Here is a 13335-nt window from a genome sequence, read left to right as displayed (position 1 = left end):
TTTTGATAAGAACAGCTGTACTGACAATATAACAAAAATATACAAGGAGCAGTATGTTTGCTGGCCATGTACACCTCTAAAAATAACTCTGTGATCTATGAAAAAAATGCTGAGAAAGTGGTATCTGAAGCTATGGCAGCTCAGCAGAATGAGACTGCTGAAATTCTCAGCATCAAAATGGTGATTTAGAGTAATTAATAGTAACCACAACAGCAGATAGGAAAAGTCAGATGTTCTGAAAGTCGTGCATTACGTACTCTGTTTGTTGCTTGTTATCTGACAATGACATTTTTTTCCGTATGTTGCCAAAATGAGACAGCTTTTTGATAATTTACTACCTGGTCATTATAAAAATGGTAACTCTTCTTATACAGAAAATAAAACCTGGTGGAATTCATTGTAGTGGTGACAAGAGGAGCGCTTTTTAGAAGTCAGCTCATGAGGTATGACATCTTGACGGCTGCTTCATTGGCCTCGTGGTGTCTTATCATGACAAAAGTGTGAAAATACCCCCAAGCTGATCAGAAGAGCCTAGTAGCCTGGGAAGATTTACTAAATGAATTCATTAAGAGGGGTATAACATGTAGGAATGCAAGATGAAGTAATATTTCTTGTTTTGAGGAGTCCGGGAAACCAAGCTACTTAGACAAGTGCTATTTATTGCTACTTGGGTCAGAGAAATGTCAGCCCTACTTCAGAATGCCAGGTGAGACTCTAGAAATTGCCTATGTGTTTATATCCTGTATCACTAGCTGCCTTACGTAACAGTTGCACTTACAGGTATATCCCCATGAGTGGCTGGAGGAAACACAGTATTAAACAGAATAACAGCTTAACATTACTGTTTCCTTGATGAAATGTTAATTGAGGCATGTAAATTTACAGAGAAAAAAGGGCATGGCGTGCAATTTTTTATGCAGGGTTACTACCTGACTTGTCTCAAAGCACATTATGAAATGAAAAAGGGACACTGCTGACCGTGACAGCCATGATATGCTCTCTTATAGCTCACAAACTTTACCCTGGCGAGTAAGTGCTAATGAAAGAAATGCTGCTGACTGGGTGGCTCAGTTTGTACTGTACATTTCCCAATGGTGCTAGGAAATCTTCAGGTATGGAAAAGACATTTGACAGATTAGGGCCTAAAGAACTGTTTCCCATAGATGCCACACTAGGCTTCATTGTCCTTTTCATGAGTTGGGGCATAAAGTGAGGGAAATGCTTTCAGGTACAGTGTGGAACTAAGGAATGGATTTCATCGTTTTTTATTTTCTTCTTTCAAAACTTTTACCAGGAGGGTTCTTTGAGTGTGTATGTCTGTTCAATCCTTGTTTACAGACAGCAAAGAAGTAATTAACGGATACAGAAGACTTATACATTTTAAATAAATTAGTGAATGAATTTCTGTTATTGCACTTTTTCATTTTTACTTTCTCTGTTAACAATATGATAATAGGCCAGTTCACTTCTAAGTCAGAAAGCAGTGTTCACATGAGGGATGCTAGCAATGGTTAAAGAAGCAGCCAACATGCATTTCCCTTGCTCACTCTCTTGTCTAAAGGTACAGAAGACATAAGAGGCCGAGCTTAGTTTAGTAAATCCAATTTAAGAGAATCTGTGAATCTTGGCAGCGTTAACCTACTAACATTTGAGAGATTCAGATCAAAAGTCTTAACAGCTGGATCTCTAAATGCAGGCCAGGCTGGCATGATACAAAAACAAGCCCAACCCAGGGCTGATTCATATCCAGATCCCTCTGCATCAGAAGCATCAGTACTCAGAGGGGCAAAGTTAGTGATTTTGAAACTTTCCTGCCAATAAGACCACTACTGAAATTTTGTAGCTTTTGAAGCTTTTAGAGCACTTACACTGATTTCAGTAGGAGCTATATGTCCTGCACCTCTTAGAAAGCTGGCCTTCCTACCTGCAATAAAGTGCTGCTAAAGTACTTACACCTGAAGGAATGATCATAATGAAAATTGAATCGAACTTTCAGATCTGGGGGTGGGGATGGTCAGTAATTTTGGTAGAATAGCTCTAACATCTGAGTTTTGTCTTCCAGGTTGACACGATGGAGGTGATGCGACACCCTGAGGAAACAACTAACATGAAGCGACAAACTATGGCTTCCTATTTTAGGGTATAAAACTTAAATTGCAAGCAAACATTTGGGTGTTTAGAACACTAGATATATCTAAAATATTTGTGGGGTAGTGGGATCAAAGAAAATAATAAGAGAATATCTTCCTTCTGTTTTGAGACCGCTGTAGACCGTAAGTTTTTCTTTCTCACCTTTCGTTTGTGTGTGCTAATACTTTCTAGTGGCAAAAGTACACTGATAACAGGATCTACAGCATAGACTCTTTCCACCTAAAATGCTGGCGGTCTAGAAATAGACCTTTTATGAAAAGAGAACTGATTTTAGGCAAATAAAATACGGCACTTACTAAGGCCTTGATACTTTCTCACAAGGTCAAGCCTACCTACTTTAGAAGACTGAGATTCATTATTTGTGATAATAAGTAAAAACAATCCATCTTTGTAAGCACTGTTATAAATCGGAGACGTCATTCCATCAGTAGTAATTCTGTGCTACGGTAATGTATATAATACATATGTGTTTAAATCGAACAGCTATGAAAAAGGCATTGAGACCGTTGGAATTGGTAGGTTATAGTCAGGACACCCTCATGCCAATCCAAAGCTGCTGTTCATTGGTTTTTTTCTTCTGGTTTTTTTCTTCTTCTAGAACAGGAAAGTTTAAGGAAGTCAGTCCTCGACCTGCAACAGTACTGTGCAGAATGGAGTAGGTGCACAGTGCTGTGCTGGCCAGTAGGGATCAAAGCTTCATGTCACGTGGGAATGCCTACTTTCTTATGAACTAGTGTAAGGAAAGGCATAGAGGCAGCTGCTGTGACTGAGTGCTTGCAAAGAGTTACACAGATGTTACCTAGGTAGGAATTGTTTAAAAAAAAAAAATTAATGCAAGAGGGAGGTGAGTCTGAAAGTACGTCATATAGCCGCAGATTACAACCATGTGATCACACCCACATCCAGTCCGCTTGGAACTGTGTGTGATTTTGAGACTGAGTGTATTTGCAACAAATACTGATCATGCAGGAAGGGGTAGTGAGGTGAGGATGAAGCAGAAATATCAATATTTAGAGAAGTCACTGGAAAAGCAGGATATGTAAGACTTAATCATACTATTTTCATTTCAGTGCAAAATGGAAGGGGATAAATTATTTTCCAAGTCCAGGGATAGAAAGGGCAGGAAAGAATGGGCCTGCGTTTCGGCAGGAAGATGCAGTTTAGATGTTAAGAACATTATGAATAGCCATGACAATATGGCACTGTGGTAGGTTGCCTAGGGAGATTGTGCAGTCTATATCCTTGGTGATTCTGAGAAACAGAGTAGACAGAGACGGGCCTGAAAGGGGACAGATACATCCAGTGCTCTCTTTGGGGAGAGAACTGAACTGATGACTTCTTGCAGCTTCTTCCCTGTGATTTTCTGTGATTGTTTGATTAACTGTAAAGCTTGTTTTCCTGCTGGGGATATTGTTTGGCCAAATGTACCTAGAGTAGTTTTTCAATTAGGACGTTTGCAATTGAAATTTTTTTAATTTGGGCCCTTCTTTACAATGGAAAAATGATGTAAGGAGAGAGGAAGGAAGAGAGGGAAGAAGTAACAACTGGAAGCATAATTTTTTTTTGACTGTTGAAAATTTAATAGATTCTAGTTGTAGGCAAACGCTTAAAAAGCATAACGTCAGTGCAGATTAAAAATTACGCAATTAAAATGTTACAAAAAAGAAGAGTTTTAGAACTCCTTGTGATATATTCAAGCATTACATGCTATTTACAAATACGCCTTTCCTGCTTAAATAGTTGTATTACGATTATTGTGTCAAATCTGTGTATCTTTTTTTCCCTCACTAGTATTCCCTCATGGATCTTTTATCCAAAATGGTTGTTGGACAGCCCCACTTTATCCGCTGCATTAAACCTAATGATGATCGAGAAGCACTGGCGTTCTCTCATAAGAGAGTTCTAGTGCAGCTAAGATACACAGGGATTCTAGAAACTGTCAAAATACGTCAACAAGGGTATTCTCATCGCATCCTCTTTGAAGAGTTTGTGAAAAGGTAAGACTGTTCTCTTCTGAAACATGGCTATCATTTTAAAATTCCTTCAATAAAATAAATTGTATGCTTAGATGCAGAAAATTCTACAGACATTGGTTATTGTACATGTATGGCCTGGTCCTGCTAATGAGAGCAGTGACTATCAGAGGTAAATGCTGCAGGCATTATCAGAGCTCTCATGAAGAAAAGTCAGTGCGAGACCAGCAGTGAGCCCTTAGTATTCAGTAGCAAGCCTGTCCTCATAATGTATGTTGATAGAGGAAACATATGGAAATGTGCATCATGGTTAGATAATATAAAGACTTGAAAGGTCAGTGAAGAATATGCATGATTAAAAATGAACTAATGCAAAAGCTTTATAAAAAAATTTTTCGGAGGGTGTTAATCTCAAGCTAGAGAACTTTAATTAGATCAGTCAATAAAGCACCAATAGCTAAGAAGAAATTTCATCAATTTTGATTTCAGAGATAGCACGTTTTAAAAAAGGATTTTAGAATATGTTTGTGAATAGGGCATCAAATTTGATTTGTTACAGACTTCAGTGTGTAGAAAAGCCGAACTGGTGAAATATAAGGCATGAATTCAAAACTGTTGTTGTGCCAACGTGATTCCCTATGCAGAGACTGTTCACATAAAAATGTTAGCCTTCCCCCCGTTTTCGGGCCCCTTTTTTCCGCACCTTTACCCTCTCTTCTCCCCTCTTTCCCCTGTGTTTCCACCCCCTTTCCCCTCATTCTCTCCCATTCCCCGCTGTTCCCAGCTGACCAGCTGGAGAGCAGCTGGAAAGAGCAGAGAAGGACCTCGGGGTCCTTAGTGGACACCGAGTTGGCCATGGCCTATTAATGCAGCCTCATGGCAAAGGTGGCCAGTGGTATCCTGGGTTGCATCAGGAAGAGCATTGCCAGCAAGTCGAAGGAGGTGATCCTTCCCCTCTACTCAGCCCTGGTGAGGCCACACTTGGGGTGCTGTGTCCAGCATTGGGCTTCCCAGTACAAGAGAGGCATGGAGCTACTAGAGCGAGTCCAGTGAAGGGTCACTAAGATGATGAAGGGACTGGGGCATGTCTCCTATGAGGAAAGACTGAGAGGGCTTATCAGTGTTTATGAATATCTGATGGGAGGGTGTGAGGAAGACAGGGCCATGCTCTTCTCAGTGGTGCCCAGCATCGGGACAAGAGACAGTAGGCGCAAACTGAAATACAGTAAATTCCATCTGAACATACAAAGACGCTTTGCTGTGAGGTTACTGTGAGGGTGACTGAGCGCTGGAACAGGTTGCCAGGGAGGTTGTGGAGTCTCCTTCCTTGGAGGTATTCGGAACCCAGCAGGACACGGTCCTGGGCAGTCTGCTCTAGGTGACTCTGCTTGAGCAGGAGAGTTGGACTGGATCATCTCCAGAGGTCCCTTCCAACCTCAACCAGCCTGTGATTCTGTGATGTTATAAATTTGATTAAAGAAATGCTACAGTCCGTACGATGCCAGTTTGTTTAGATAATCGTTAGGGCGTCTTCTAGATTGAAGATTTATTTGTCAGTCAGATCAACTACTCAGCAGTAGTAGCGAGTATTGAATGGCTACATCAGGAACTTAGCGATACCTTCTGGATTGGAGGTTGCTCATCTAGACAATACAGAGTTAATGAATTCATGGTAAGTTAACCAATCCAAAAAAAATCATTCACGTGGTGTTAGGGGGAAGGAGCTGAGCATTTTTTTGAGAAGGAAATGACAAAAGCCTTTCTAAAAACTCAGAGATTGGCTAAATTTACTTGTGGGCAAGTAAGTCATTTTGACTTAGAAGTATATCTGTGATTGCTGTATTGAGAGATGGTGAACAATAAATCATAGTTTAATCAAGTAATTATGAAAAGTCATGATTTTTTTCTTGTAATATTTGTAATGTATTAATATGCCAAATGAATATGTAATAGGAAAACACAAGAGATGTATATTCCACGAAGGAAAAGCAACTTTTTCTTTTGTCCATCCAAGCAATTTAATTTTTGGACGTGATTTCCCTCCCAACCCTTCATTTGTGTGTAACATGACTAATTGTAGTAAGGTCATACTATTTTAAAGCAGATTTAACAAAGAGATTAATTTTTTGTGATCGCTAACAATCTTCCCAACATCCTGGAGAGGCTGGAGTCAGAATTGTTAACCTTAACTTTTATCCAGTTTACACATAGGTGAACTAAGATTATCTCAATTGAAATTAGTGTAAATTGAGAGCAGATTAGGCCTCCTCTTGTCAATAGATTCTTTTCATTTAAAAGTACACTGAATTAAAGAATAACCTTGAAGCAATGGTAATAAAAGCAGTGCTGACTGAGATTTCCATCCTTGCAGATAAAGGCAAGTTGTGTTTAACATCTTGTCAGATACTCCCCAAGTTTTTAGTCCAGCCTGATATACTTACTTTGGGAAAGAAAGTAAACATTGAAAGGGAAGTGGGGGGAGATTCAGCAATTTGCCCAGCAGCATAGAGACTTCCTGGCTGAGTTCAAAACATGAATGGGAAGGAGAGGGGACCTTGTTGCTCCTTTCCTCAGCTCATACTTTATTTTAAACAACTTCTCTTCTGTTCTGCTCTTGAAAAATCATGAACAGTGTTTAAAATAGTTATCAGTGGAACAGGAAACATTTACCTTCAGCTTACACCAATGACTAGTCAAGTGTTTTTAGGCACTAAGCAGTTGAATACATAAAAACGTTTGAGAAAACAGGTCAAATGCTAAACAGATTGGCACGTCTTTGTTCATAATCAAAAAGACATTAGGCAAGTATGAACAAGAGTTTCAAAATGTCAGTAAATCTGAGCATATCAAAGATTTTCTAAGCCAGCAAATTAATTGGTATTTTGATCCTTTTGAGTAACTTAACAACAAAATGGATGAGCCAGCACTTTTTCTCCCTTGATGTTATTAAACAAATAGGTGTGCTTCTTATCTGCCTGTTCAATAATGCTGTTTTGTAAACTCTTAGCAGGAAATATGAGGACAAAACAATCAAAGGCAGGGAGCAGAGCCATTCAGGGTTTATCACGTGGGAGGTAAACAAAAGATAAAGCTCTGAGTCTTCACTGTTACTCTTCACTGTCTTCTGTTTTCATGCAAAACAGATTATTTCACAGTGTTGCAAACCTAAAAGTTAGTAAAAAAAACCAGATGGTCAGGAGAGGACTTAATTGTAGCTCATTCACACACTGTTTCTTTAACCAAGGATAAAACCATCTGTTTTTTAATACATTTTTTATGAATTTTATTTTTTTTATATATACACACATACATACACATATAGGTATGTGTATATATGTATAAACCTTCTTAAGTAGGAAAAGGTAGTCCACAGCCCCTGTAAACGCTGTTAGCCCTATCAAGTCGCAGGCACTTTGTCTCGCGCTCCCTGCATACGGTGTGCATGTTTTACCATGTTTGCTGTGAAGCAGTGTGGCCCCTTTCCTCAGAGGCTGGAATCCCAGGTTTCAGATAGAGTTTATTAATCTGATCTGGCAACCAGGTGTGCTCAGCATGTGGGGCCATGTAGTGACCGCGCACTGTACAGCAGCTAAGGGAGGTGTGCTGGCGACCTACTCTAAAAGCTCCATTAGATGGGACACTCTACGCTGTATCCAAGTGCCCAGGCCCCAGGAACCTCGCATGGTATGGTGTGGTGCGTAGGTGTGCCCTCATCTGTGACCCCAGATGTAAACATTTTTCATGTAGTCTGGCATATACTGTGTCACATGTTGAAAGATAAGAGACTTGAGAGTCTGGTGGTACTAAATGCTATCAGGATTCAGGTACCTCATCAGCACGCAGGAATGTGTTGAGAAATTTTGTACAACAAGTTTCATAAAAGGATTGTCATTTTTTCACTTTCTTTTTACTTCTTCTCTGCCAGCCTGTGTTCTGCGTTACAGTTTCGTACTGCAACAGTGGTAGATTCCCTTTTCCTATGAACACTGTGTCCTCTGCAATAGCCTGGTGATGCTATTCTGATTGTACAGTGATGGCAAAACCAATGATATTATTGCAATGGTGATCGTAACTGAGGTAGGGTCTGCTTCTTTGATCTCACAGTGCAAGTTTGCATAAGGACCCTGTTGGACAACTGAAGTTTATTCTCTAAGCCCTCAGTGTTTTAGTTCTTCCTGGCCATCTAAGGCCTCATTGACTTAATGAGTCACGTTCTGTGTTGAGTGGATCTAGGATCAAACACTGGTGAGGTACTGCAAAATTCTGGGAAACATATTACCTCATACCGTGCTTTCTTCTGATCCCCCAAATTTAGTGGTGATAGACTTGTTTATTATTCAAAACCAAGGGGATACGAAATTAAATTAGAAGTCAACAAATTGATTACAGAGGAAAGGAAATGCTTACTCTTAAAATAAAGATTCTTAATGCGTGCTTACTTTTAACATTGCGCTATACTAACAGCCCCAAGTGATTTATGGGAACAACATTTTGACATTCCCCAATACTAAAATTGTAGTGTAACCCACAGAAGTGTTTGCTACTTGTTGCAGTGGGTTTAAGATTTCACCGGATCAGTGTAATGTTCCTGTAGACTTTAAATATGAGGAACTACTGTGTCTTCCACATCTACTGTTTAGACGCTTGTCATTCATATAACACTGGTAAACAGTTGCAAGATGGAGAAGATATGAAATCTCTAGGAGTTTAAAATCTGACAGTCACTTGTGAATTGTATACAGATTAAGCCTTTCTGGGAGTATTTTTGTGATTCTATGTTTGTCTGATGATTTAAAGCATAAGTATTAGGTGTTTTTTAGAGAATTCCAAGAGTGGAATATCTTAGATGTTTTTCCATTTACATTTTTCAACTATTCTCTTGTTATCAAGTCAAATTTCATTAGCTGTATGAATTCAGCTGTACAAGTTTCTGAAAGAGTTTAAAAAAAAAAAGCAGCCAGTACAAGTTAGGAATTTCTGGAAGTTATTTAATTGCTTTTCCCATGCACAGAAGTGGAATTTTTAACTTTTCAACACTAGGGCTGAGAAGAAACACATGTCCTATTGGACTTTTAAGAATCTCCCTTCTGTAGCTGGGGATCTTCTTAGAAAGGGGTTTTGCCCTGTCACACCACCTCAAGCTTTTCACATATCATTGTCTGTTCTCCACCTCAGGCCGATATATTGATATATTTTGTGACAAATACTCCTTTTAAGGAGAAAAACGATTAATCATTACTTTGAGTTAATTGTGTAGAATTGCTACTGCCTTTAAGTCTAGAATGCAAAGGGAACTTTTGTAATAGATTTTGTATAATAGTCAGAGGTGCTGGTTAAATGCTATTTATTGAACGATTCCACAGTTCACCCTCAAGGGTGGGAAGGGAGAGAAATTGAACTGTTTGTTTACAATCAATTTATTTAATCTCAACCCACCAGCTCTGAAATGCCTTGACCATAATCAGGTAGTTAATTCATGGCATCATTCTGAATTTTTCCGTGTCTTAGCACACTTGGTTGTCTTTAAAGTTTGACCTTAACACGCTGCATTTCCTAGCTTTGCAGTCACCGATGTGGCAATGAAATCAACTTTTTAAAAATGTTGTTTTATGCCTAATTACTGGTAAGTACAGTTAATCATATTTTAATGTATATTTTGCCTGGGAATACTATTAATGTCCATGCAGTATGGTTTCTAGAACAGTATAAGTACCGTTGATTAAAAATGCATAACTCCAGAGAGGGTTTCCTCAGCGCTGAGGAATCAGTTCTGAGGAAGAATTGCTTCTCTTTTACTTAGTCATACTGCTACTGAGAATGTGATTAGTCAAGTACTTTTAGGAAACGTATAGTTGAATGTGTGTCATGTGTAGGGAATTTTCAAACTGGATGGATGACACTTAAGAACATACAATATTTTGGCATAAATAAAGCACTTACATATTTAATGTTTTTACTGCAAAAAGAATAAAACCATATAGTACTTAAAGCAGTATTACCGGTTACATGGAGATACTACAGTTTATTTATTAAGTGTGGGAATGGTTTTGGCTCTGATTACTCAGATACTCAGTAATATTAGTAAGAGTAACCATATGCATCAAAAGGAGAAAACCCTACCAGCTTTATCCCCCATTTGCATTCTCAAGTATGTCTCAAATCTCATACAAGGTTGTTTGTAAGGTCTTTATGGTTATTGTTGTATTCAAATACAGCAAAGTCGTGGTAAGATCCCATCTAGGTGGTATCTTACTTTTTAAAAAGGCACAGCATTACTTTAACCTGCAGCCATTTGAGAAAGCTGCCCGGTAGTAAGACTATTGTTCTTTCTTATCTAGGCAGTCTTTCTTTAAGTCCTATTACATTTATTTCCAAAACATGTAGAAATATTTCTTCATCTCTACTTCCAAATACTTTAAGGTGAAGTATTTTGCAATATATGTCCTTCATGAATATTTGTGTGCATTAAAACAAAATAATATAATGAGTGTCTGATTTAAATCCAGAGTGAGTTATGGTGAAACTACCAGTGTTCTTTCAGTAGTTCTAAGTACTAGTAGTACTAAGCTCATTATTCTTGCATTAAGACTTTCCATGATTATGAAACAACACATGAAGAACTATAAACTTTATTTTTAAACATTGAAATAAACATTAATAAATAAATTAACCTAGAAGAGCCCTGGAGTGTTCAGGATCACTGCATTTTCTACTGGAATCGCAAATGCAAATATGGAAATAAGAAAAGTAGAGTTGGGAAATTTCGATCTCACCTGGAAGTGTGAATGTGATTTCTAGCCTTACTTTTCTAAAACCAAGGATTTTATTTCTTCTCTTGGTGAAATGATGTAAATACAGGTCACTTTGTAATTTCTGTACAGTAGGTTTAGATTTATAAGCCGATAAATCAAAATGAACATAATTCTACTTGCATATTCTCCAAAGTTTTGGGTACATACCCAGACATTTGCCGTACCGTATACACCATATACAAGATTTGCACTTTTTGATCAGATGCATTAAGGTGAAAGATTTTACCTGCTTATAAAATATTACATATACTCCATTGCCATATAAAGATTTTTCAGTTAAGTAAAGTAATTGGATGACCCTATGTGGCACATGTTGCGTTCCGGTCCAGTAGAGGTATCCTGAGCGCATCATGTCAAACTGCTTGTGCATCTGTAGTTATGCGATTGAGTCATGGAAACAGGAACCAGATGGAAAACAGAGCATTTGCTAAAAATAAATAAATAAATAAGAATTTGAACTTCAGGGTTCTAATCTAGAGACCCTTCACTGGGCACAGTGCAAACTCCAAAGCCAGTTCTGGGGGACAAGTAATCAAAAGGAAATTGCCAATCTCGTAGTCCTTATTTCTGCTAAGTAGAGTCCCTTTTGCCCTCATATCTGACAACATAACTGAAAAGGAGCAGGGACACTTGATGCTGAGATTCTGACACCCAAGCATATTTAACCAGTTACAGGAGTCTTCTGTGCAGTGATTGGATCAGTAAACTAAGTTAGGAAAAACACAATTCAGAGGAATTTTTAATGAAATTTTGGAAGACAACGTGGTTATGTACAGAAAATGAAGTTATTCCCATGGTTTGTAAAAGTCTCTGTCGTTCTAAGTAGATTTGGGGGGGGGGGGGGTTGTTGTTTTGTTTTTTTTACAAGACAAATCTGAATTTAGTCAAAACAAGATTTGGTAAAATAGGATTTGATGAGAGAAACTAGCATTATTTTATTTACAGTTTTTTTTTCTAAGTAGCAGAAACACATGCATTCTAGATAGTGAAAGAGAGGTAATGATGGAGGGGATACTAAATTTGAAAGTTATCAAAGTTTGTCATAAACGGAACTGTAGGGTCGAGTGTGTAAATTCATAGCTCAAAATACTTTGTAGTCAGTGTTTGTCACAAATAAGAAGTCAGTTTCTCAATAGTGCATGTCACTGATAAGTTATTAAGATTAAATAGTTGTGAGATCCTCTTTAGCTATTTTATTGCATCCGTGCTGTCTAAAAACTGTTACCCTTGTAAATATCCTAGCTACAGTGTGCATTAAAAGATTCATGAACAATCAGAAAACCAATATTAGCATTCACTTGAATCCTTCCTTCCTCCTAAGAAAGGAAACAAGCTACTTAGTCATGTCATTTGCACATGCATATAACCTATCTGAACTGACTTTTGAAACAGACACCAATTTACAATGGGTGCAACATCCCTGAAGCATCTGTCAAGTATGTGTTGAAATTGCACACTATCACTAATTGTTGGGTTATGTATATTTTAAATCTGAGTTTTATTAGAGCAAATCAGAATGCTTTTTGTCTTCTAAAAGCTGTCATCATTAAGGTTAGTGGTAAAGCGGAGAGAAATCCTTTTTTTTTCTTTTAAATATGCCATGTTTCTCCATACCTGCTAAATGCTGTGACTCTCACAGCATTTGTACTTTGAAAGACTTGGCTACAAAATTTGCACTCTCATGTTACTGAGAAAACCACTGTGTTAAAAACCTTAGCTCAATAATACATTATCTCCTATTTTTATTTGGAGTAGGCAGTGTCTTCAGCTGCTGAATGAATGTCTCTGGTCTAGGACTGATTCCAGTGCTTCTGCCTTCAGACATCATTTTGTTCCCCTTTGATCTTTATTGACTATTTTAGTGGTTCTTTTTTCTTTCTTGTGACAACTGGAGCTAATCTCTAGAGATTAACTGGAGCTAATATTTGAAAATCATATTCTAGTAGAAAAAAAAAAGTACTCCACTATTTCATTCTTTGTAATTGCTTTTCCGTATTTTCTTCAGTGCAGGGTAGGATTTTTTCTTGCCTTCATGTGGCTACAGAGGAATATATTTTTGAGGCTCACTGGTCACATTCCTCTGTGTATTTTAAGGAACATCTGATCATTCTTCCCCATGTTAATGATTAAAAGAGCAGTTTGTTGAACCTGCCAATTCCTCTCAAACACAATGTAAATAGAGTTGTTCCTTTAGAAGTATAACTTAATACAGAAGACAAACGGCTCATAAATTAGAGTTGAGGTGACAGTTGCTACCACCTAGCAGTATACCTGTGATAAAATAACCTTAAATTTGTAAACTAATTGGCATATGTTCTGCTGTTACTTATTTAATACAATAGCTTGTGCATAGAGTTACTTATATACTATAAAACCACCATCTGTGAACATGCAGTGGC

At 38.0% G+C, this 13335-nt stretch overlaps 1 protein-coding gene across 1 annotated transcript in view; it reads left to right on the top strand.

Annotated features, from left to right (window-relative positions):
• The window catches only part of MYO3B (myosin IIIB), a 219290-nt gene that overhangs the window by 139553 nt on the left and 66402 nt on the right, over positions 1–13335 (top strand). The window contains exons 28-29 of the mRNA XM_068948639.1: positions 2063–2140; positions 3943–4148. Of these exons, the coding sequence (XP_068804740.1) occupies positions 2063–2140; positions 3943–4148 (284 nt within the window). The remainder of the gene's footprint in view (positions 1–2062; positions 2141–3942; positions 4149–13335) is intronic.

Source organism: Struthio camelus, chromosome 6 (genome assembly GCF_040807025.1).
Source record: "Struthio camelus isolate bStrCam1 chromosome 6, bStrCam1.hap1, whole genome shotgun sequence".
NCBI lineage: Eukaryota > Metazoa > Chordata > Aves > Struthioniformes > Struthionidae > Struthio > Struthio camelus.
The sequence above is the reverse complement of the archived record's forward strand: the minus strand, read 5'-3'. Positions and strand labels throughout refer to the sequence as shown.